We start from the raw sequence: 27,118 nt of genomic DNA on the forward strand, positions 1-27,118 counted from the left end.
GTTCATAGTTATCTACCGACCTCCTGGTCCCTACTCAGAGTTTTTAACCGAGTTTTCTGACTTTATATCAAACTTAGTGCTAGCCTGGGATAAAATAGTTATAGCTGGAGACTTTAATACCCACGTGAACGTGAGTAATAACCCTCTCAGTAATGCCTTCAGCACCTTGTTAGATAGCATCGGTTTCACTCTGGAGAGCAGCTTCAGTGAGAGACTGATCCACCCTCGCTGTGTGAAGGAGAGGTTTCGCAGGTCTTTCCTTCCTGCTGCTGTCAGACTTTACAACAAACACTGCTAGCCCTGAACATGTGCAATACTGATGTAACCATGTGCAATACATGTAAATAAGAGTGTTCTATTTTGTTTTTATTCTGTTTACTTACCTGCTAATAGTATCACCTATTACCTAGTCTTGTGCTAGCTATTTTTACTTTATTTTATTCTATTATCATTATTTTATTATTATTATCTTATTTTTATCTTTTTATTTTCTATTTATCTATTTTATTTTATTTCCCAAGAGTTCCCAAGAGTTCTATTGAGAGTGTGTTTTTTTGAAACTTCCTATAATCTGTCCTTTCCTCCTGTTTCTACTGCGTTGTAACAACGAAATTTCCCCTTGTGTGGATATTAAAGGATTATCTTATCTTATCTTAAAATGTAAAAAAAAACGACTCACAGTCATAAGAACACTCTGGATCTTGTCCTAACGTATGGAACAGAGATTAGTGACCTCATTGTCTTCCCTCAAAACCCTATATTGTCAGATAATTTCCTATTTACCTTTCAGTTTATTCTTAAAGATCATCCAGCCCTACAGAATAAAGTTATAATGAAAAGGACAATATCCGAAAAATCTTTCTCAAAATTAAAAGAAATAATAGAGCCAATATTCAGAGACATGTCATGGGATCCAGCTGAGAACAGCTTTTGTCCCAGTGTAAGTGATCAATTTGACGACCTGAAGTCTGCTCTTGATGTTGCAGCTCCGTTAAAGCAGAAAGTCATTAGGCCAAAGCGCGCCTCCCCATGGTACAACGAAGAAGAGTTATTAGCTGCTGACGATGGACTGGTCTCAATCCTGGTTCTGTTGGACCTCAGCGCAGCGTTTGACACCATCGACCACAACATTCTACTGCAGAGGTTAGAATGTGATGTAGGTGTTGGAGGAACAGCCCTCAGCTGGTTTAAATCCTATTTATCAGATAGGTACCAATTTGTTAGTGTAAACCCAGAGCTCCTCACCTTGTTCTAAAGTAACTTACGGTGTGCCACAGGGTCAGTTCTCGGTCCAAATAATTGATCGCGTTAAATAAGTGATGATAACGCGTTAACTTGCCCAGCCCTAATAATAATTGATTCCACCTGCAAACTGTTCATTGCCTTTTCTTTTTCTCACTTCGAGGACCTGTGGACCCAGATGCTCCTCTCTTGGTGAAGCTGTCTCTACACCGTATGGACGGTCCTTCATCTGCCTGAAGAGCTGGTTCTCCTCCTGATGAACTGGTTCTCCTCCTGATGAACTGGTTCTCCTCCTGATGAACTGGTTCTCCTCCTGAGTGGGTCCAGCTCCAGCCTCCCTCGCGTCTGTCTGTCCATCTGTAGGAGTCAGATCCCCCTTCACTGTGGAACTCCTCCAGGTTTCTACTTTTTCCCAAGGAGGTTTCCTGGCAGAGAAGGAGGGTCTAAAGACAGAGGACTCTGGAACACCGTCCCCCCCACCACAGACATTGCTTAATTCGTTTTTCACTGTGGCCCTCAGAGGCAACCGTTGTGATTTTGGGCGTTACAAAAATAAATGTAATTTAATTTAATTGAATGACTGGTTGCTCGCAGCACAGTTGCCTCATCAACTCCAAGAATATACAGAGTTTCTCCTATCGCATCTGGATTCCTTGGGTTTCACAATAAACTGGGAAAAGAGTGTCCTTGTCCCATCTCAGTGCATCAGGTTTATAGGCCTGCGATTGAACTCGATCGGACAGAATAAAAGTTTTATCCGCTTTCTGCTGAGGCGCACTGCTGCCTTACAGAACATGCCACAGAGTGTTAGGTCTGATGGTGTCTGCTTTGGCAGTGAGTCTTCTTCACATGAGGCCGTTTCAAAATGGGTTGCAGCGCATCATCTCGACCCTCATTCTGGTAACAGCGGCGTGCACGCTGTCATGGAACAAAAAGTTATTATCACAGACGCTTCCCTGCGCGGCCGGGACCACACATGTCCCAGGGATGAACCGAGGAGCTGATCTGCTCACTCGGGGAAATCCCTTGCTGCAAAGACTGGAAGCTTTTTAGCAGTGTTGTGAACCAGATTTGAGAGAGATTCGGCAGAGCAGAGGTAGTTGTTTTTGCGTCACAAGAGGACACACAGTGCCACCTGTTTTACTCTCTGATGAATCAGAACGCACCGTTGGGCCTGGACGCATTGGCACACGAGTGGCCACATGTCCTCTTGTATGTGTTTCCCCCATTAGAATGATCACTGCTACTCTCTCCAGGGTCCGAGAGAGGAGACACTAACTCCTCCTTGTGGCCCCTCACTGGCCTGCGATGCACTAGATGGCGGACATATTCCAGCTATTATCCAGTCACCCCCCGTGGCCTCTGCGTGTGCAGGGACCTGGTGTCACAAGAACGCGGGGAGATCGCCACGCAGGGAGATCTTCCACACTCACTAGGAGCGTCTTGCTTTGTGGGTTTGGCCCCTGAGAGGTTAAATCTCTGCAGGGCCAACACATACAACACAATACGATGATATTAAATTAATCGCTAAGGCATTAAATACACAGGATGAAAAGGTCACATGCGCACTCATTTTACTGGACGCTAGTGCTAGCCAACTAGCTCCGGTAACCACACAAATTAATGAACTCACCGACTCCCTCTTGTTTTATAGCTCACGGTTGACAATACGATGACCCGGGCTACATCCCCTTCTATATATTCTATTTTCTTATATGCTTTTTGTATGTATGTTTTATGCATTATACTGTCTGAATAAAGATTAATGTATTCTTTTCTTAATTTCCACACCTTATATCTGCGTACAACAGCTCTCCAAATTATTGAAGCCATGTTTAAATGATTAAATACAAATCCTCTTTTCTTTTCACCTACATAGAAACCTCTAACATGTTGATATATTTCAGTGACATATTTAGAATAAAACAAAACGATGAATCACATACTCACAAATTTCCATTTGATTGATGAGGTACGTGTAATCTTCCGTGTCAGACTTTAAACCATTGCATATGGCGGAAGCAGCTATCTTTACACTTAATAATCTCTTTTACCACTGCCTGATGGAATAAAATGTGGATAAAGCATAGGTGTCATCATTTGTATCGATATAAAACCATGAAAGTATAACCACATATAAGTGTTTTTGTATTGATTATTGCAGTAAAAAATGGTCAGAGCAGATCCATCTTTTTCGACATTAAATCAAGTCTAGGTAGAATACAACCTTGCCAAGATAAGAAGCCGATGCTAATGTCTAAACAAGGACTTGTAAAAACTAACATTATGTGTGTTAATCTTGGGACCATTTTGACCCTGAACTGCTAAACTCTAACCCATAAAACATTCCATAAAAACAAGAATGACACAGGAGGCAGTTATTTTACTTGCGTGAGGAGAAATGTTGGAGGTCTCAGTCACAGGACCTTCACGAATATCTCTGAGCTCTCTCTGCATCTCTCCTCAGTTTTATTGGTTGAGAGGGTTAGAGTTAGGGGGGTTAGTAACCCTAACCCAATGTCATATAACAAAGGATATTGTTTTCAGGTGAAACTCACAACGTAAAAACCCCAAAAAAGACAGGCTATTATCAAGAGGTTCTGCCCGGTGGACAGGGCTTACTCAGAGTAGGATAAATATCAGAGTTTTCAGACTAGAGTCGCAGATTGAGAACGACCCTTGGATGAGAGTCAAAACGTCTTGTTTTGTGTCGTGATGACTACAACTGAATCTTTATCTACAATGGATCATTTCTGCTGGACAAACAAGGACTTGTTTCCAACAATTCTAATCATTGACCTCTGCAGAATTAGTTGGTTTTGGGGATATTATTATGGGGATATTATTTTCTTCAATGTGATGAAAGTAGGCTAATGTGTAAGAATTTTAGTATTACACAGATTTCACATCTTAAGGGCCTGTGCCACCCCTGGCCACTCCTAGAAACACCCCAGCTTTGTACCTCCAAAAATCTGATTTAAATCCAACATATAATAATAAAAAAAAACTTGTGTAACCTTTCTGATATGTTTTTCTCTGATGTAAGGTAGACATCTAGAGCTTTTATTTAAATCTACATTCAAGACTTTTGCGTTTCATTTAAAAAAACTAAAATTACACATTTAAAAAGAAATGTCCCATGTAACACTCTCTTTGGTACACACTTGAGCTGAAATGTGGAGCTGATGATGTGCTAAGGCAGGGGTGTTCAAACTTTTTTTTTGAAACTTATATATGGAGCAAAGGGCCACAAACAACCTGACAATGTCAAATTTGAAAAAGTGATTAATTTGAAGTTTTACATTTGACATAGTTTTGATGAGCCTCCACACCTTTTCATAAGACTTGGAACATTATTATTAGGTTGGTATAGCATCAAATGCTTGAATTTTTCCAATTTTACAGTAAAAGTCCTTCTATTTGTTGTTTGGGCCAACTTAGCAGGAAGCCGGAGGGCCAACAAAAATTGGTCTACGGGCCGCATTTGGCCCCCGGGCCGTAGTTTGGACATGCCTGTGCTACGGCATTTCAACCGCACAGAATCCCGGTGCTGATGTGACGCTCGGAGAAGGGGCCGGACAACTGCACGGTACAAAGCGGGAGCGTGCGGCGCGGCGGAGGAGCGCGGCACCAGAGCAGCAGATGCGCGCACGCTACCGGGAGAAGCGGCGCCAGGGAGTAATTGGCCACGGATACTTAAATTCAACTGGAATAAACGGATTATGATGAGGATTTAAAGCCGAAGACGTGTCCCCGATTTTCTTCACCAGATTATATCCTTAACTCGTCTCTCTCTCTCTCTCCCGCTCTCTCTCTCTCCGAGACGATGGGCATAGACCGGCGGCGGAGAGCGTCACTGGCCCTTGCCCTCAACTTTCTCGCGCTGTTCCTGGCCGTGTCCGCGCTGACCACGAGCTACTGGTGCGAGGGCACGCGGAAGGTGGTCAAGCCGTTCTGCACCGGGCCTGCGAGCGCCACCAGGCAGGCGTTCTGCATCCGCTTCAACAGCTCCAACATCAACGACTCGCGCCTGGTGCAGTACATCTGGGAGACCGGCGAGGACAAGTACGTGATGAGGAAGTTCCACACCGGGATCTGGTTCTCGTGCGAGCAGAACATCAACATGACCGGTGAGAGAAGCAATGCAAGAGTAATTTGATCAGACAAGCTACTGATTTTTAATTTATTCCCGTAGTGATATTACAACTTTATTTTTATGACGTGTGCAAAACAAGAGATGTTAGGGTGAATTCAGGTAAAGTGAAACACGTTTTCCTTTTATCTTTGTTTTGGGTCTTGCTCTCAATTTAAATGATTGGTTTATGTGATAAACCTTTTAGAAATACGTTTTAATATTTCGCAGTAAGGCATAAAGGGTGATGAAAAATACGTATTAAGCCTTACCCGGACAGGATTACTTTACTTCTGGCCCTCACTCAATTTCTAATAATTATGGAGGTAGTCTAGAGCCTTAATCCCGTGCTGTAATTTGCAACGCAAAATTATCTCTACAAATGACTACAATTTTTCGGGCTCGTATTGATATGGGGGGTATTTATTTCCTGTGCGCATATGTAAGGAAAGGAGGCAGTTTTTGACTTTACATACATAAATGACGTGTTGGGTAAGTAACTCGTTAAGTTACTGTGCTACTTTGTCAGAAAAATAACGCGTTAGAGTATCTTGCATAATAATTAACATTATTGTATGACCTAGATCGTTTCCCAACAATCCCTTTGCGTTGCTGAACAAAATAACATAATCATTAAAATATACAATAAACAAGCAAAGCATGCATTTGACTGAGCTCTATTTATCTTTTAAATTGACAGATTGCCTGTCCTCAAGCAATGAAAAACATTGCTAAAACTAAATTTGTGGATTGGCAAGAGCACCGACGTTTTAGCACTGTAATTTATTTGAATCAAACTCACCACATCACTGTAACCCTGCATTAACTCCTCAGTTACACAATAGTGGTTATAAGGAAGGATAAGGAGTTTTTCAAAACATGCATCTGAAGTTGAAGTGTTTGGTACAAGGACTGCAATGATTAATCAAGTAAATCTAGTAATTTGATGACAAAAAAGCTTTGATTAGTATTTTATTGCTTTGATGATTCGTTTAATATACATTTAATTAAGAAACAGAGCACAGAACGACTTGTGGCGCTTTTGTTTCACACAGAGCTTGTTTTGCAGAACCAAAGCACAACAGAGGAGAGAGCGGCATGTTTTAAACTGACTAATGTGACTGGGAAGAGTTTTGTTGGCTGAAAGTGTTTTGAGCAGTAACTCTGGAATAATTTTGCTGCATTAGCGCCGTCTGCTGTTCACTTTAGCCTCTGTGTCTTTGTCCCATCATCGCAGACTTAAGCTACGTACAGACCGCAGACGCCTAATCGCGCCCGACGCAGAATTTGAGCGCGTGTACATTTGAAAGGTTTACGCACCGGACGCGCGCTCTCGACGCCCCGGGCACTATACACAGGCGCGCGTACGGCGCGCTCGAGCTCTGCGCACATGCGCAGTAGAGGTGTTGTCGCATGAGCAGTGGGGTTGTTGTCGGTGTGGCCTTTCATTGTGTAAAATTGCAGATATCGAGAGTGTTGTTTTCGCGTTTTTGGTTTGTTTCTGTCTCTGTATTCCACCGTGAATACATCGTACAGCTCCTTTCTCCCACACACGGCCACAATCAGTCTTTCGTCTGCCATTGTTGACATGCAAGGAAAAAGTGGCTCTTCTTGGGGAATTCCACGGGGAATACCGAAAATGTGAGGGGAAATACGTACGTACGTCACTGGAGCGTCAGCTCTGATTGGCTGCTGCGGCGGCTGCGGCGCATCTACTGCAGAGACCTGAACACATCCGCCGCTTTAGCCGCCTCGGTTGCATCATACGCGCTCAAAGGGTCGTGAGCGTAAGAAAACGCACCAATCGCGCCGCAAAAACGAAGAAATCGCGCCGCGGATAACGCACTACGCGCTCGACGCGCGTTTACATAGACTTTGAATGTAAACTGGACGCTTCAGCGGCCGCGGTGTAGAAGCCCCTTTTGTGTCACGGCCAGAAGTGACAAGCTGAGGCAGATACTGAAGGGCAGCAACAGTGCGAGCTCTAGTTCAAAAGCACTTTAGGGTTTAACACGTCCACCACAACCAACCAAAACCATGTCTGCATTAAACAGCATTGCATCTGTGAGTATACCAGAATCTCTTAGCTTTTGTTCTGCACCCTCACTAAATCAAATCAAATCAAATCAAATCAAATCAAATCAATTTATTTTTGTAAGGCCCAAAATCACAACAACAGTTGCCTCTGAGGGCCACAGGGAGAAATGAATCAACAATGTCTGTGGTGGCGATGAAGTCAGACAATGTCTGTGGTGGCGATGAAGTCAGACAATGTCTGTGGTGGCGAGGGATGATGTCCCAGGGTCCTCTGTCCTTAGACTCTCCTTCTCGGCCAGGAAAAACTACAAAAAAAACCTCTTTGGGAAAAAAGCGTAGAAACCTGGAGGAGTTCCAGTGAAGGAGAGATCCGACTCTCACAGACGGACAGACGGACACAAGGAGACTGGAGCTGGACCCACTCTTCAGGCAGAAGAGGGACCGTCTGAGTCGAGCTGGACCCGCTCTTCAGGCAGATGAGGGACCGTCGGAGGCGAGCTGTACTTTTAGAGACTCTTGGCACCACCAGAAGGCCAGCATTCTGAGAGCGAAGAGCTCTGTTTGGATGATATGGTTCTATAGCATCTTTGAGGTAGGATGGGGCCATGTCATTTATGGCTTTGTAGGTCAAGAGTAGAATTTTGAATTTGATTCTAGACTCGACGGGGAGCCAGTGAAGAGACTTCAGCACTGGCGTAATGTGCTCTCTTCTTTTTGTTCCTGTTAGTAATCTTGCTGCTGCATTTTGAACCAGTTGAAAGCTTTTTATGGAGCTTTTAGGACACGCTGCAAGCAGGGAGTTACAGTAGTCTAATCTAGTCGTTACAAATGCATGGATAAGTTTTTCGGCATCACTTTTAGGCAGGATTCTTCTGATTTTGGCGATGTTGCGCAAATGGAAATAGGCTGTTTTACAAGCTTGATTTAAATGAGCTTTAAATGAGAGCTCCTGGTCAAATAAGACTCCAAGGTTTCTTACAGTAGAACTGGAGGCTACACTGACATTGTCCAGTGTGACTATCTGCTCAGATAGAGCGTCTCGTAGATGCTTAGGGCCAAGCACAATGACCTCGGTTTTTTCAGGGTTAAGAAGCAGGTAGTTTAGTGTCATCCAGGTTTTTATCTCCTTCACACAAGTACTAAGTCTGTCTACTTGATCGCTCTGATCAGGTTTCATTGATAAATACAGCTGAGTGTCATCTGCATAGCAGTGGAAGTTAATGCCATGCTTTCTGATAATGTTGCCTAATGGTAGCATATAAAGAGTAAACAGAATTGGACCGAGTACCGAACCCTTTGGCACACCGTAAATTACTTTAGAGCTTGGTGAGGAGCTCTGGTTTACATTAACAAATTGGAACCTATCAGATAGATAGGATTTAAACCAGCTGAGGGCTGTTCCTCCAACACCTACATCACATTCTAACCTCTGCAGTAGAATGTTGTGGTCGATGGTGTCAAACGCTGCGCTGAGGTCCAACAGAACCAGGATTGAGACCAGTCCATCGTCAGCGGCTAATAACAAATCATTTGTGACTTTAACTAGTGCAGTTTCAGTGCTGTGGTGGGCTCTGAACCCTGACTGGAAAACTTCAAATAAGTTATTGTCCTGCAGGTGGCGACAAAGCTGTTTTACTACAACTTTTTCAAGGATTTTAGAGACGAAGGGAAGATTTGAAATAGGTCTGTAGTTTACCAATAGGTCGGGATCTAGATTAGGCTTTTTCAGAAGAGGTTTAATGACTGCATGTTTGAAGGACTGTGGAACATAGCCACTTTCGAGTGAAGTATTTATTATATTAAGAATAGGGTCTATAATTAGGGGGAGAATGTCTTTGAGGAGTCTGCTTGGAATGGGGTCTAGGACACAAGTTGAGCTTTTAGAGGACATAATGGCTGAAGTTATCTCTGCTTGATCAACAGCTGTGAACCTTTCTAAGTTTACAGGTGGATTTATATGGGACGTTAGATTTACAGCTTGGGCTAGTTCAGGGCTAATAGCGGGGGTAATTTCATCTAATTTATCTCTGATTGTTTTTATTTTATTATTAAAAAATAGGAGGAAATCATCAGAGCTAAGTGTAGCTGGGATTGAGGGCTCTACTGCACTGTGACAGTTTGTTAGCCTAGCTACAGTGCTGAAAAGGAATTTAGTGTTACTTTTGTTGACTTCTATTAGATTTGAATAATATCTGGTTTGGGCCTTACGCAGAGCCTGCTTATAGGACAGCAGGCAACTTTTCCATGCTTTTAGGGATTCTTCGGTGTGAGAGCGACGAAATAATCCCTCTAACTTTCTAACTTTTTGTTTATGTGAACGCAGTTCTTGGTTGTACCATGGAGAGGCGCGCTTTGGCCTAATGACCTTCTGTTTTAACGGCGCGACAACGTCAAGAGCAGACTTCAGAGAATTCATGGTCAAGTCGACAAATTGATCACTTAAACTGGGACTAAAGCTGTTCTCAGCAGGATCACATGACATGATCACATGACATGTCACTGAATATTGGCTCTATTATTTCTTTGAATTTTGAGATAGATTTTTCAGATATTGTCCTTTTCATTATAACTTTATTTTGTGGGACTGGATGATCTTTAAGAATAAACTGAAAGGTAATTAGGAAATGATCTGACAATATAGAGTTTTGAGGGAGGACAATGAGGTCACTAATCTCTGTTCCATACGTTAGGACAAGATCCAGAGTGTTCTTGTGAGTGTGAGTCGGTTTATTTACATTCTGAGTGAAACCAATGCTGTCTAACAAGGCGCTGAAGGCATTACTGAGAGCGTCATCACTCATGTTCACGTGGATATTAAAGTCTCCAACTATAACTATTTTATCCCAGGCTAACACTAAGTTTGATATAAAGTCAGAAAACTCTGTTAAAAACTCTGAATAGGGACCAGGAGGTCGGTAGATAACTATGAACAAAACTCCTTTTTGGTTTTTCATATTTGGACATGTGATTGACAGCATAAGGCTTTCAAATGAGTGAAATGCATTGTTAGTTTTAGGGCTCATGAGTAGGCTTGAGTGGGAGATCACTGCCACACCACCACCTCGGCCTGTGCTCCTGGCAGTCTGAAAGTTAACATGGCTGGGTGGGGTGGACTCATTTAGTCTGACGTAGTCGTCTTGTTGAAGCCACGTTTCAGTTAGAGCTAGAAGATCTATGTTATAGTCACTAATTAATTCATTAACTAAGAGCGATTTGGAGGAAATTGCTCTAATGTTTAGCAGTCCACATTTTACGTGTTTATTCATTTGTGTATTTGTGTCATTTGTGATTGTTATTTTCCTTAAGTTATTTGGTCTGACGCCTGAAATATTTTTTCTGAGATGTGACTTTTTGGCATTATTTGTACGAGGGACACGAGGGACACACACAGTCTCTATCTGTCTTGAATCTGAACACTTCACATGTAACAGAACGGGCGAGAGTTCAGCGACAGAGGAGCGTCTTGAACTGCTGCTCTGCACCTGGGGCTCATCCCTAGATGGTCACTTAACACGACTAAGACTATCGGTCAAATTCCGAACTAATAGGGATGTACCCTCCGAAGTCGGATGGATGCCATCCCTGCGTATGAGCCCGGGCTTTCCCCAAAACGCACTCCAGTTATCAATAAAGACAACGTTGTTTTGAGGGCACCATCTGGATAACCAGTTGTTGAATGCTGAGAGACGGCTGTACAATTCAGCATTGATCCGATTGGGCAGGGGACCAGAAAATATTACAGTGTCCGACATCGACTTCGCTAGGTCACACACCGCGGCTACTTGAACTTTGAGCACCTCTGATTGTCTCCGCCGGGCGTCGTTACCGCCTGCGTGAACCACGACTCGCCGGAAACGGGTCCTACTCCGCTTTAAGATCCTAAGGTTTCCTTCGATGTCACCCATTCTGGCCCCCGGGTAACACCTAACGCTAGCAGCTGGCAGCTTCACGTCTCTAACAATAGAACTCCCGATTACAAGAGTTTCTCTCGTGTGTTCAGCGGGCGTGTGATCGCTGAGGGGAGAAAATCTATTATAGACGTGAAGCTCACGGCGCTCTGAGGTTCGGCGTTTAGCGCCTTGTCCCCTCCGAACTGTCACAAAATGGTCCCTATTCTGTTCCTGGTCTAGTCCCGGCTGCACGGGAGACGCTGAGGGGCTGAGCTCGGCCTTACTGCTACTGCTAATGCTAATGCTACGCCCTGCAGCGCGGTCCGGTAGCCCTCGCGCTAAAACCGAACTATAACTGGACTTAAGCTCCTCTAAACAGCGGATCCGCGCTTCTAACTCCGTAACCCTGGCCTCCAAAACTACCACTACACTGCACTTCACGCACCTATCATCAGAGAAGGAGCCAGGGTTCTGACCCGACATATGACAGCTCAAACAGGTAAAGGTAGATCCAGCCATGACGCTAGCGGCTAGGCTACGCTAGTTCAGGCTGGAGCTAGAGAGTGAGGAGGGCTTTTTAATCCACGAAATACTGAAAAGCGAGCGGCTTGAGGCTCCGGATTGTTTGCGGAGAAATCAAACGTTCACTTTCGTGTATATGATGCGTAAATAGTGTGTATAATTCGTGGATTAATCGGTAAAAGGCTCTAAGAACGAACAGCTCTGAAAACGCGACACACTCACCGGAAATGACGTCACCGGAAACCAGTCACTAAAGACAGTCAAGGAGCAGCTCCACTCAATGGGACTTACAAATGTTGGCGTGGACTCTTGTGAAGTATCGGAAGGGTGTAAAAGTAAAGTAGCTAACCTTTTGCAGTACCAAGATATTTTCTCACGTCACCATCTGGACTGTGGGACTATCCAGCATTCCAACCAACTGAAGCTGAAAAATGACACAGTTGTGTAGAAAAGGCTGTCATTACTGCCTATCTTTTACATGTTCTGGTACACAACAGTTCCATGGCTGGGACATGAATCTAGGGCGGAAGAATAAACTGACTCAGAAAACAAATCAGTACGTGAGTTTGTGGCATGACCCGTATTGCCTCCCACCGAATACAGGTCACTTAGTTTCCCTGGATCTGGGGAGGGGCAGACTCAGAGGTAACACGGGGGCACTTGGGTCTAGTGTGACAAGACATTCAAAGCACAGTTTTTCTGGCATAGTGTGAGATTGTGGAGTGCCCTGTGTCGCTGCACACTCTGCAACTTGACTCCTTTGGGCGACGCTGGGAGGCATGAAAGGGTCTAATGTGCACAGCAGGATGGGCACTGCGCTCTTGCACTTTACCCAACACCTCTTGAAACATTTCAACCATTCGATTAAGAAGTCTCTCCTCTGACTGCTGGAGGTTTTGAGCCATGACTGGAACGCAGGCAAATGTTGTAGTGCCCGGGTTCATTTGAGACATAACTTGTTGTGCAGGGAGTGAGGCAAAACTGGTGGGACACTGTTCGGGCACGTGTACATCAACTGGTGGCAGACTAGACTGTTTAGGGGCCATTGCAGCAGCATTAACTCTGAGCTCTGCTGCACTGGATGCTCTTTGATTTGCCTGTACCTCTCTCTGGTAGTCATCAATTCTCAACTGCACATCTTTTGAGGACCACTCGTGGATGGGCTTCCATTTAAACGTGGCGGAAAGTTCTGGGCCTGGGCAATGCTTAACAAACATGAGAGCCACCTCGTGCTGCTTGTAGCATTACCTTATTTCCTCAAACCTTCTTGAGCCTTGTCAGCTGCCTTGTTCAACCTTATCCAGTGGCCAACAAGATACTCTTTGTTTCTCGGCAGGGTGGCATACAAGTCAGCAAGAGGAAGACACGAAGGGGAGACACTGAAATAGTGGAGAAGAATATCATAGATTATGTAGTTTTTCCTGGCCGAGAAGGAGGGTCTAAGGACAGGGGACCCTGGGACATCGCCCCTCGTCCCTATGGACATTGTTTAATCAGTTTTTTACTGTCGCCCTCCGAGACAACCGCTGTTGTGATTTTGGGCATTACAAAAATAAAATAGCTGGCGTGTCTGAAACATTGAGGTCAGGGTCACCACAAAGGGCTATTTTCACAACGTCTCTGGCTTTGCCCAATAAATGTCCCATGATTTTGCCTGTTCACGTAACGGCATCCCATTTTTCATTAGGTAAGTCTTAGTAATGTCAACTTTAAACGTCTGTAAGTCCCGGTCAGCTGCAACATGTACTGTCACATGGAGAGAATCACATTTTGACATCTCACATGTGGGGGAATTAGTGGGAACGGGAGTAGGAGTTTGAATGTCACTGGATATGTTAACAACACCAGCTGACATTAATATAGCTACTATTGATTCACTAATTTGGGCAACTAACTGTCCCACCATATCAGTAAGCTGGTGAATGGCATTGACATCACCGTTGGGTGTAGATGTTTGTACATTGTTACCAGTAAACCCACCAGCATTGGTAAAACCCCCAAACATCATGTTTGGACGTCCCAGGTTTCCACCATAAACCTCACGTCTCCATAAACCCCTAAGTCTAGGTAAAACAGGAGTGGTAAAATCATCCATGGTAATAACTCAATTGTTTGACAAAGTACTTGCGTTGTGTAAGTATGTCGGTGTAATCCCTCATTCGTCCAGGCGTGTTCCATAGTAGAAAAAGCTTCAGTTGTAGTCATCTGGACTCAGTTTGAAAAAATAGACGTTTCGACTCTCATCCAAGAGTCATTGTCAATAACAGAATTTAGGTCGAGAACTCCGATATTAATACTGTTCTGTGGTAAGACCCGCCCATTGGGAGGAGCCTTCCTGAAGTAGAAAGAGTTGTTTGTTTCAACAGAAACTCCCCCTTGTATCTACCGAGCTAGCCTATTCAGAATCTTAATGGGCTATTAGAAACCTCTTTGTCTTTGTGAGACCCTGGCTCAACCACCCTGAGTACCTGATTAGCATCTGAATGTCCTTTACCTTTCCAGGGGTTCAGAATCCCATTATAAATAACAGGAAGATGAAACCTAAGCCCTCCATTTCTGTTTAAAGAAGGTCTTTCTTTTTTAACAAAAATAGCTTCCTTGACTCCTCTTTCAAACCATCTTTTCTCCCTGCTTAAAACCTTCACCTCACCGTCTTCAAACGAGTGATTAGAGGCTTCAAGATGGAGATGCACGGCGCTCTGAGGTCCTGAACTTGTATTTCTTCTGTGCTGATAAAGCCTCTTGTGTAGAGGCTGTTTCGTCTCACCTATGTAACGTTCTTTACAACTTTCTTCACTGCATTGGATCGAATAAACTACATTGCTCTGTTTTTGAGTCGGCAACTTGTCCTTTGGGTGAACCAGTTTTTGTCTTAAAGTGTTTCCTGGTTTAAAATAAACAGGGACTTCGTGTTGTCTAAAAATTCTCTGCAGTTTTTCCGACAGGCCAGACACATAAGGGATAGAAACACCCTTCCTTCTCTGTTCAGTTTCCCTTTTGTCCTGCTTCTTGGTTCTCTTCACTCTGTTGAGAGCCCAAGCGGGGTAACCACAGGCTGAGAGGGCATTTCGGACATGTTTTTCCTCTTTCTTCTTGCCCTCTGAGCTGGTGGGCACACCTTGAGCTCTGTGTTGTAAGGTTCTGATCACCCCCAGCTTGTGCTGTAGTGGGTGGTTGGATTTAGTTCGGGAACTCGAATCTGTAGCCAGGAAACTAGCAGACAACAGGAATCACTTGAGGTTCAATCTTAGATGCAGACAGAACAACATGATCCCGAAGAGCCTGCAGATCAAATCACCGGTCAGAGGACACAGAGCAGAGAAGATTTGGAGAAGGAGCCTTATGCAGATGCTCAGTGAAAGGATCCAGGAAAACAACGTCAGAATTGATAAATTGAAAGGCAGAACAGGAACTTTACAGGAGAAATTAACCAGCATACTCCCTGAAGAAGCTTTCAAAAGAGTGCTGGATTTTACACAGACAACACAAGAAGCACAGCACAGGAAGAGCAAAGAACGCCAAATCAAGAAGTTCAACATTCTTTTGAACAAAAAGAATGCAGGTGAGGTCGAGCTAGACATTAGGACTGAGACAGACAAATTAGCGACCAGCAAAAAACAATTGGATTAAGAACCTATCAGATCGTGTTCTGACACAGGCAGAAAAGGAGGTGCTTTCTAAAGGTCTCAACTTTTCTGTCACCTCTAAACACATCCCTACAGAGGACTACATCACAGCCACTGAAACTGCAATTAGGAACAACAAAATGACTGAATCGGAGGCTACAGACCTGAGGTTACGTGTCACAGCGACCCTGAAGAGTGCCAAACCACCGCCTTCAAATATCACAGCTGAAGAGAGGAAAGCACTTTCAGCACTGGAAAAAAAAAAGAAAAAAAAAAAAAAAAAAAAGATCATAGCATCAACATCCTCCCAGCAGACAAGGGACGTTGCACTGTGATTCTCAACGCAGCTGATTACGAAGCCAAAGTCCACACCCTCCTCGAGGACACGACCACATACGAGCGCTTGAAAAGAGATCCGACCAGTGGCTACAAGAAGAAAGTGATAGACTGTTTACAAAGGCTGGAAAAAGAGGAAGCGATAGACCGGCCTCTGTACTACAGACTGTATCCTGGTGAAGCCATGCCTTGCATTTATGGCCTTCCAAAAATACACAAAAAGGAGGTTCCACTCAGACCCATAGTGTGCAGCACAGATTCCATCACCTACAATGTGGCCAAGCATTTAACAACTATATTGGCTCTGCTTGTGGGGAATTCGGAACATCATGTGGAAAACACGCACAACTTTGTGGATAAAGTGAAACATCTCCAACTGGACCCAGATGACCTCATGGTTTCATATGATGTTGTGTCCCTGTTCACCTGCATCCCGACCACTGATGCAGTAGCAGCAGTGAGGATCAGACTGCAGGAAGACACCACCCTACAGGAAAGGACCAAACTGACACCTGAACACATATGTAAACTGTTGGACATCTGTCTGAACACCACTTACTTTCAATTCCGGGGACAATTTTACAGACAGATTCATGGCTGTGCCATGGGCTCGCCCGTCTCTCCCATAGTGGCCAACCTGTACATGGAGCACTTTGAGAAGAAGGCACTGTCCTCATTCTCAGGCATAGCTCCAAAACTGTGGCTCCGCTATGTCGATGATACTTTTGTAACAATCAAGAAACAAGAGCTGGAAACCTTCTCTGATCACATCAATGCTGTGGACCCACATATTAGGTTTACAAGAGAAGACGCTAAGGAGAATCGCTTGGCCTTTCTTGATTGTTCCACGATCAGAGGAGAGGACGGGAAACTCCAAATAGAAGTATATAGGAAACCTACACACACGGACCAGTATCTGCTCTTTGGTTCCAACCACCCACTACAGCACAAGCTGGGGGTGATCAGAACCTTACAACACAGAGCTCAAGGTGTGCCCACCAGCTCAGAGGGCAAGAAGAAAGAGGAAAAACATGTCCGAAATGCCCTCTCAGCCTGTGGTTACCCCGCTTGGGCTCTCAACAGAGTGAAGAGAACCAAGAAGCAGGACAAAAGGGAAACTGAACAGAGAAGGAAGGGTGTTTCTATCCCTTATGTGTCTGGCCTGTCGGAAAAACTGCAGAGAATTTTTAGACAACACGAAGTCCCTGTTTATTTTAAACCAGGAAACACTTTAAGACAAAAACTGGTTCACCCAAAGGACAAGTTGCCGACTCAAAAACAGAGCAATGTAGTTTATTCGATCCAATGCAGTGAAGAAAGTTGTAAAGAACGTTACATAGGTGAGACGAAACAGCCTCTACACAAGAGGCTTTATCAGCACAGAAGAAATACTAGTTCAGGACCTCAGAGCACCGTGCATCTCCATCTTGAAGCCTCTAATCACTCGTTTGAAGACGGTGAGGTGAAGGTTTTAAGCAGGGAGAAAAGATGGTTTGAAAGAGGAGTCAAGGAAGCTATTTTTGTTAAAAAAGAAAGACCTTCTTTAAACAGAAATGGAGGGCTTAGGTTTCATCTTCCTGTTATTTATAATGGGATTCTGAACCCCTGGAAAGGTAATGGACATTCAGATGCTAATCAGGTACTCAGGGTGGTTGAGCCAGGGTCTCACAAAGACAAAGAGGTTTCTAATAGCCCATTAAGATTCTGAATAGGCTAGCTCGGTAGATACAAGGGGGAGTTTCTGTTGAAACAAACAACTCTTTCTACTTCAGGAAGGCTCCTCCCAATGGGCGGGTCTTACCACAGAACAGTATTAATATCGGAGTTCTCGACCTAAATTCTGTTATTGACAATGACTCTTGGATGAGAGTCGAAACGTCTATTTTTTCAAACTGAGTCCAGATGACTACAACTGAAGCTTTTTCTACTATGCGTTGTGTAACCAAAAATAATTTATTCCTGGACCGTGACTGAAAAGGAACACCCTCAAATTGTCCTTGTATTGCACCCGCAACAACTCAGATGAACGAGGCCAAGGTGCAGGTGAAGAGCAGGATGGCAGGAGGGCAAACAAGGGGTGGGCGTCGAGCAGATCGGGTGATCCAAAGGGTCACGGAACGAGTTTAACGGGTGCGAACGCTTTGTCACGCGATATACGGAAGACAGGACACAATGTGGAGTTGATCAACGTTACTCCCTCTGCAGACTGTGACAAGACATAAAAACACTTTAAATGTCTTCGTACAGCAGGCACACTAGCGCCCCTCTACAGGGTGCAGCACGGCACTGAGAGAGGGGGAGCTTACAACTTATACTGGCCGTGTTACTACCATGTCACACTGGATTCATTTATGTTGACTCATATTAAAATAAATAATTTAAGCAATTAACATATTTACATTGATGGGATTGGAATAAACACTTTGTGGGATTATGCACAAATAAAAACATACCTGTGACAAGACATAAAAACACTTTAAATCAGAATCAGAAAGGGTTTATTTCCACTGAATGAACATAATTCACAAACATAGGAACTTGTCTTGGTGATTCGATGCAACATAAAACAATGTCAAAAAGAGAACAATTTAAATCTGGTTTGGATAAAAAATAACCATAAGCTATATGATAAAAAATAAGAATAAAAATAACAATTAATATGTACACAAATTTACAGTTGAGTTTACATATGTAGTGCAGAAAGTAACAGTGCACTGAGTGATTAAATCATGGTTAAAGTGACAGTGACAGAAATGTTCATGAGTCCAGCTGGCTCACGGAAGTCAGAATTCCAATATGGCGGCGACCAAAATGGAAGTTACCGGCCCCAACATGGTGGCAACCAAGACCGGTCCCGCTGATACAGCTCAGGCAATAATTTTCTCTCTTGGGTCCAAATCCGCTCTCTTGTCCCTAACCCAGTGTCTGAAGCGTATCGCTGCCATATAATTATTGTCTTTTTTGGCCGCCACGAGGGCCGCCATATTGGAGCCAATTCTGACTTCCGTGAGCCAGCTGGTGTCTGATCTAGTGCCGACCCGCTGCGTGTAGCGTGCACTTTCGGTCTTTCAAAATAAAATAGCAAAATGATAAAATTCACATTTTAACACTTAAACAACAGTTAACAGTTAAACACATTTTTAACTCACACGTTACACAATGCCATTTGGGTATGGTCCAACTATTGTGCACAGGGCAAAATTAACAGGTTAAACAAAATAATAGCCCTCTGAAAGATTTTTTTATCAAAAGCTTATAAATCAGAACTTTCAATAATAATTCCATCAATGCACTGCTAATCTGGATTGCTTCTCTACTAATTTGTTTACTAACTGCAGACTGTTTTTAACATTTCCATCCCTCTCAAATATACAACATAATACACGGATACCTTTGTAAAATATAACCATGTGTGCATGATATTAGAACTTTATTCTGGAAACCCCTTTGGGTGTAAGATGTATGGATAATTTTATTTTTAAAAAAAAAGATGTTTAAACACAAAACAAGGAACATTACACAGAAAGTAAGTGAATAATATAAAATAAAAGCAGTTCATGTAATTTACTGTGTTTCTTCCTTTTGTCTCTTGCAGGTGAGAACTGCAGGAGCTTCATTAACGTCGCCCCAGCCAATGAACGAGGTGAGTACGCGTATATAAGTGACATTCATGTGAAAGCACAGCATCAGAATTGCGAAATTGCCAATGTGACTTTATGTAAGGTTAAATTATTCATTGCTTTAGTAAGCAAATTCCAAGTTTTTGTATTTTGCTCACATAGAATGACAATAAGCCTTTGATTCCATGATCTGCAGCTAGAGTCCAAGAAATATGTTTTTTTAATATACCAATTGTTTAGAATCCAAATAAACCGATGGTCTGCTGTCATTTTGGGCTGATATTGATCATCCATCAATCCATCTTCTTCCGCTTATCCGGGGCCAGGTCGCGGGGGCCGCAGTCTAAGCTGGGACTTCCAGACTTCCCTCTCCCCCAGACACTTCCCCCAACTCCTCCCGGGGATCCCGAGGCATTCCCAGGCCAGCCGAGAGACCTAGTCCTTCCAGCGTGTCCTGGGTCTTCCTCGGCTTCCAGGTGGGACATGCCTCCCCAGGGATGCGCCCAGGAGGCATCTAGAACAGATGCCCGAGCCACCTCAGCTGGCTCCTCTCGACGTGGAAGAGCAGTGGCTCTACTTCGAGCTCCTCCTGTGTGACTGAGCTCCTCACCCTATCTCTAAGGGAGCGCCCAGCCACCCTGCGGAGGAAACTCATTTCGATTGCTGGTATCTGCAATCTTGAGCTTTCGGTCATTACCCAAAGCTCATGACCATAGGTGAGGGTAGGAGCGTAGATTGACCGGTAAATTGAGAACTTTGTCTTTCGATTCAGCTCCTTCTTCACCAAAACAGTCCGATGCAGCGACTGCATCACTTCAGACGCCGCACCGATCCGCCTGTCGATCTCACGCTCCATCCTTCCCTCACTCGTGAACAAGACTACGAGATACTTGAACTCCTCCACTTGGGACAAGGACTCCCCACCCACCTGGAGAGGACAAGCCACCTTTTTCCAGTTGAGAACCATGGCCTCGGATTTGGAGGTGCTGATTCTCATCCCAGCCGCTTCACACTCGGCTGCAAAGAGGTCCCAGTGCATGTTGCAGTTCCGGGTTTGATGGAGCCATCAGGACAACAGTGTTTGCAAACAGCAGAGATGAGATCCTGTGGTCCCCAAACCGGCGCACACCCTCTGACCCCCGACTGCGCCTAGAAAATTCTGTCAATAAAAACAATTAACAGAACCGGTGACAATGGTTGGCTCTGGCGGAGTCCAACATGCACTGCAAGCCTCGAAATAACGGGCCGGACACGGTCAATGACCGGCGCAAAAAAAACAGTTTTGACCGACTCCAAAATTAAGGCTCCGGACACAATGACCAACGCAAATTTTTCGCCGTAATATATATTTTTAATAGGCAAAAACAGCGCGGTGAACATGCCAAAAGCGATTCCTCTGCACAAACTCGGGCGCGCTGTACTACAGACCACGATTATTGCTGTAATTATACAGCGGAGGAAGGCGCGGAGCGCATGTGCGCGGGCATTTCCATCGCTTAAGTTTCGTTTTGACAGACATGCCACTTCGCAGTCTTCTCGCTTCTCATTGGCCGAGTGGTGTCCGTGATCTAATGTCGATGAAAGCGGGCATCTGATTGGCCGCTGCGTTCGGTTGTACTCGGCAATGCCCGGTCTAATTTTGCGCCACAAGTGATATCGAGGTTGGCGGGCGTCAATCTCTCCTCAGTTCGCAATTCAGTCTTTTTAAAGTTGTTTGCAACAAAAGCTGTAATTTTGCACATTAGGGACAATGTCAATGTGGAAGTATCCAAGGACCCCGCCCCCTTTGGAGTTGTTAGCATCGGGGCAATGTATATGTTAGTAGTTTATTTTGTAGGCTGTGATTTTATATATTCCACAAGATCTCCTCGTGTCAAATGCTGTAAACAGTATTTATTTTGTATCTAAGAAATATTATTATATTAAATTAAACAGTATTAAACATCATGATCTCTGGTTTATAGGAATTCAGAATTTGTGCTCTTCATATCAAATAACAGATAAAAGTACTTTAAATTGTTTTGCATGCTAATAACCATGTTTAAAACAACACATTTATCTTGTTCTTATGACGCCGCGATGCCGCGCGCGCTTGTGGGCCCCTGAAATTGCTGGGGGGCCCCTAACTTTGAAAATCTATTTCTCAGCTTGTAAATGATAACGAGACATGTTAATAAAAGTTCATTTTTCATTAATTATGTTATTCTGTTTTCCTTTCCTTGTGACCGAGTCAGAATTAGCCATGACAGGTATCAAATGATCGGTACCTGTCATGTTGACCGGGACGTAGAAATAATTATTTCAAGGCTTGCACTGGGAACAGGTCTGACTTACTGCCAGCAATGCGAACACAGCTCCTGCTCTGATCATACAGGGACTGGACAGCCCTGCGCAAAGGGCCCCGGACACCATACTCACGGAGCACCCCTAAAAGAACACCCCGAGGGACACGGTCAAAAGCCTTCTCCAGATCCACAAAGCACATGAAGAACTGCTTCCCCCTCCTGAGTTTCCAGATGGTTTGCCAGAATTTCTCTGGCCCAAGACCAATAGTCTTCCTCCATAGATATGATTAATCATAATTATCAGCATAAAGAAAGGAAACTTTGATATTGTATTTTTTTTGTTTAAACTTGCAAATGTTCCTGTGAGAGGAAAATTATAATTAAAACACTTACCTGCCTACCATTTTATACAGCAGATTATTTTGACAATACAATATAATGGCCACAAATGGACGCTATGTTGACTCGCAGTTGACTCACACTGGTGTGGACCTCCATTTTTAAAGGACCGTTTTTCATCCAAAGTCATGTGTATGACAGACTATCAACAGATTAGGCATGTTGACACGCTGGGCTTGTCAGATAGACATACACACACATACACGTGTGCGCATGCCCGTGACTTGCATGGACGCATTTCTGCGGTATACCGCAGGTTCCCCCCAAAAAAATGTTTAAGTTATTGGTATTATGCTTGATAGTTGTAGGGTTTTGCTTGATTAATTTTTCACTGTCGCCCTCAGAGGCAACTGTTGTTGTGATTTTGGGCGTTACAAAAATAAATTGAATTGAATTAAAATTTTGATTTGGAGTCACAGTTTTTTAGCTTGCCTTATAAATCTTGAGATTTATTAGGAGATTGGGAGAAATCTAGGCAAAACATACATTTTTCTAGTTTCAATCCTTTGATTTAGACTTAAGAGTGGGATACGACTCCATTTTTCAAGATCTTTCTTTAAAGTGGAGGGGAAATTTTTTATGGAGCCCACACGTTAATATTGAAGGGATTCTGTTGGCCTTGGGTAAATGAGTAAGTTTTTTCTAAAGAACAGAGGGGGTCGCCAGTAAGAAAAAATTTTGTTTTTTTTGTACATTCTCTTTGTATATAGACATTGGACCAATATCATGACCGAAATACATCTCACTAAGCATGGAAATTTCACATATGGTCATTATGTGCATAGCAGGCCATTTTATGTTAGGTCCCATCAATTGAAACACCATAAATTGTTTCTGATTGTCCAATATATTGAATGGTTCCAAGTACAATGCGAACAATGTGGGGACCAAGTACAGCCCTGCCTCACCTGTCTTTCCAAAGTCAGTGGGTCCGTCAAGTGAGCCTTGATTTTTTTATTCTTGTTGTTGGACTGTCATAAAAAGCCCCAATATATTGTATTATTAACTCATCTATTTTGCCAGCTAATAACAGTTACATTGTCTTGTGTTTGTTATTAAATCATATCTTATCATTGGGAATTAGATTTGGGAGTATTTCTTCCAATCTATTGGAATGTGTGTATGTAGTCTTTTTATTGCACTTTGATTTCAGTAACAGTTATTTAAGCACCTAATTTATGGTTATGCTCTTCAGTCATGGCGGATAAATTGAGATTACCCAGAAAAGATTTTATTTCTTCATTGTTTCCTGTTATTTTGGTGAGATTTTTGAACCAATTTCATAATATATTTGGAGAAGAGCATGTAAAAAAATATTTCTTGTGAGGCCATGTCATTAATTTCCTGTAGTATTTGAGGGTTCTTATTTTCCAGAATGTAGCTTATAGGTATTGATGGCCAAATGACGCCTGTGGAACCAATTGTATCAATACGCAAGTCCATACCTCACAAGATGTTTCATTTGCACCTCTTGTGGTAAAAAAAAATAATCGACTCGATCTCTCATAATTCCACATTCTGGATGAACACTCTACACATTAGCCACACAAATACAGCCATTATTTGTTCGTATTGTAGTAGTCTGGGCCGCACTAATAGAGTGGGCAATTGTCTCTTTTCGATATTTGGAGCAGACCTATGAAGTTTTGCCAAAAGCTTAATGGAAACGCAGCTACTCTCTATATTTGCTGTGTTGAGTGTTATGGGGGTAATGTGGATGGTGGCACATGTTTTATTATTTGGATTATCCCAAACTTCTTTCCTACTAAGCATGCTTTCCTACCAAGCATACTAATTACCATACTCATTTTCTGGCTATATAGAACGAATTTTACAAAGAAAAAATAAATTGTACATATATGGGCCAAATCTGTCAATAAGCTGCAGGTGCCCACTTTGTAACATGAGATATTTACACATAAAGATAGAACACGGCATGAATTCTCATGTCAGTGCAGGGCGGAGTATAAAATGCAGACCGCTGGTTAATATGTTCGCGCGTCCAAATTCAGTTTCTCATTAGACTGATTTCTCAGTGAGTTGGATTGTAATAATACACAGCATTTTAAAGCTAACAAACATAGAACACATGTGAGCCTTACTGTCCCCTCTGTCCCTGATTACTCTGTGTGTGCTGATTTACCTGTGTCTGTGTCTTCGCATCTGGTTTGATCTGCTCCTGAGCTTGTACTTAGCGAGTAAGTGTTACGTTGTGACATGAGATATTTACACTGAATGATGGTACACGGTATTGATGCACGGGTTGTCCATGGGTCAGGTCTGACCAAAATAGTCTAATTTAATTGCGGCAGGTTCTAAACTGCAGACCGCCGTATATCGCATGTCCATGCTCTACGTGTATCTTTGCGTTTAGCTGCGTCTACAGTCACTTCCTCATTAGACTCATGTCTCTGTGAATATGAGTCTGATTGTAATAAAACACACAGCGGTTTGAAGCTTAAAATACAGAGAACATGACATCTCCCCTGGACAGTGACGACTGCCCACTGACGTCTTCTTCTACAGTGTGTTAAACGCTTGCAATTCCTGCTAGAGTTAGCCAATCAAAATCTAAAATTAGACGCACCGTTGTATGTCCAGGGTTCAGAGCTTTGGAAAAGAGCTTACATTCTGAAAAGATATTGACCGTTTGTAAGTTTATAAGTGTTTTGTTCAAGATTTCACTGTCGCCTTGAATTGTATTAAGATTGAGAAGAATCCCTTTGTTGTGATGTTTTGCAGGAGTGCTGTGGCTGTGCATCGTGGCAGAGTGCCTGTACATCCTCCTCCTGTCCACCGGGGGCATACTCATGTCCACGGAGGTGTGTCAGATAGGGAATGTGATCGACGGGCTCAAACTCAATGCCTTTGCTGCCATCTTCACTGTGCTCTCCGGTAAGACTGGTCAACATTAAAGGTGCCATATCATGCTTTTTTTCACGTTTCGTAGTCTATCCTAAGTGTATATTTGATAATAATAAGGGTTGTGCAACACCCATAACATAATAGTTAAGAAATATCACCCACCCCCGGATGAGGGGAGATGGTGATGCGTGCCTGCCCTTATGACGCGGTCTTGCACCCACCCCCCATCAGTTTGGAGATTCGAGGAAAGGAGATAGTCTGTAATATAGCTAAAAACTGCGGGAATCAATTAAAAAAACACTCTGGGTACATATATGAAGCACAAATAGCAACGTAAGAAGGTTAAAAGCTCTGAAAAGTCGATTTTGCATGTTATGGGACCTTTAAGCACAAAGCCCCTAAAAAAATCCAAGCATCATTCCAAGCATTTATTTCACCTCTGCACCTCTACACCACATTTTGCCGTATTTTCCGGACTAAGTCGCTCCGGAGTATAAGTCGCACCAGCCAAAAAATGCATAATAGAGAATAAAAATCCAAGACCAAGAACATCTTGAAATGCAATTCAAAATAATAACAGATTAGAGAACAAACAACGTGGTACACCTATGCTAATGTAACACCTTCAGCTACATGACGCACAGACGGACACAGATGCTAACAGTGGCACATTACCCACACCGGACTGGCTTCACGTTCAGTCGGTACCATCGACAAGATAGAGTTACACAAAGCATGAACCATCGATATTGAAGAAAGACTGGGTTACGCCAAGTATGAACCATCAATACTAGAGCACAACAACACAGTGAATAGGTGAACATGCTAACGTAACATTCAGCTACATGAGGCACAGACAACGAACTGCCGTAAGTGTCTGGTATGTTAACATAACAGTTATTCAGATAACTGTAGCATAAAGAACATGCTGACAAGTTTATCAAAGCATCAGTATTACCCCAAATCACTAAATCCATTGAAAACTTCTTCCTCGGTCAACACCAGACAATAGGCACCGCACGGCAAAAGCACATGCATCGATACCAAGTTTATTTTACAGTTGTACACGGAAGAAAAAGCTGCATTCATACCTTATAAATCGTCCTTGTTGAAGACTTCGGTTTGGTCCTGTTCTAGTCCTGGTTTAGTCCTGCTCCAGTCCAGGTTTAGTTCCAGGATTAGCCTCGGTTTATTCCCAATTTTGATGTAGTGTTTGCGAAAGTGTGAACGCAGCCTCAACATTGTTTTGAGTAGTTTTGATTAGTTCCGATTTTACTTGTACATAAATTATTGTGCGTCACAACCTCCCAAATCACAACCTCCTCATGTGATACAATCATGGATCTATTATAATATCTGAATATCAGCATGATGTAGACACCCCCAGTGGCCACTTCATCGGTACTGCAGCCAAAGAAATCGTGCAGAAAGCTATTTTTCCCTAGAGCGCAACGTAATGAGGGTCGGCGCGAGCGTGTGGCCACTGCCGTGGTTTGAAGTGTGTATGGTTGCCGTTAGCGTGATTGCCGCCGTGGATCGGCGTGAGCGTGGCTGCCAGCGGGGCTCGGAGCAAACGTGGCTGGGGATGGGTGATTGAGGGGGGATGGGGGGGAGTAGGGTCGGCGTAATGGTAATGATGAATGGGATGAGGGGTGAAGGAGAGAATGAGCGGCGCTGGCATGGAATATGGCAGAAGCCCGAAGGCGATGTGAGCATGTGTGTAAGCCTACAAGGTGTAAAGGTTGCATAAGTTGGCAGAAAAGGAAGCAGAGATTTCACGTGAGAAGAGAGTAGGAACGGCTTGGTTAGCAACTGTCAGAATAGTGTAGTATAGTAAGCATGAGCAGAGAGTGAAAAGATAGAATAGCTTAAGCCAGAATGATAATGAATGGTAAAGAGCCAGCGCATGGAAGATGGTACATTGATAGGTACATGGATTTTTGAGGGCTAGCCTCGAGGCCCTGCGCTAAGAGCCTGTCCGGTGTCATATGTGCTAGTAGTGAAGCTATACGCATGTTAGGTAACTTGGCTTTAGCTGTAGGTTGTAGCTGTAGGTTGTAGGTTGTAGCTGTAGGATGAAGCGGTAGGTTGAAGCGGTAGGTTGAAGCAGTAGGTTGAGGCAGTAGGTTGTAGCAGTTGGTTGTAGCAGTTGGTTGTAGCAGTA

At 43.5% G+C, this 27,118-nt stretch overlaps 1 protein-coding gene across 1 annotated transcript in view; it reads left to right on the plus strand.

Moving 5' to 3' along the window:
- Positions 1 to 4,920: 4,920 nt before the first annotated feature.
- Positions 4,921 to 27,118, plus strand: part of gsg1l2b (gsg1-like 2b) — a 41,182-nt gene continuing 18,984 nt past the window's right edge. The window contains exons 1-3 of the mRNA XM_072456340.1: positions 4,921 to 5,372; positions 19,381 to 19,428; positions 24,832 to 24,984. Coding sequence (XP_072312441.1) covers positions 5,069 to 5,372; positions 19,381 to 19,428; positions 24,832 to 24,984 — 505 coding nt within the window. The 5' untranslated portion in view covers positions 4,921 to 5,068. The remainder of the gene's footprint in view (positions 5,373 to 19,380; positions 19,429 to 24,831; positions 24,985 to 27,118) is intronic.

The sequence above is a fragment of the Eucyclogobius newberryi genome, unplaced genomic scaffold (genome assembly GCF_026437365.1).
Source record: "Eucyclogobius newberryi isolate DKJ021-1_F unplaced genomic scaffold, fEucNew1.0.hap1 SCAF_20, whole genome shotgun sequence".
Lineage (NCBI taxonomy): Eukaryota > Metazoa > Chordata > Actinopteri > Gobiiformes > Gobiidae > Eucyclogobius > Eucyclogobius newberryi.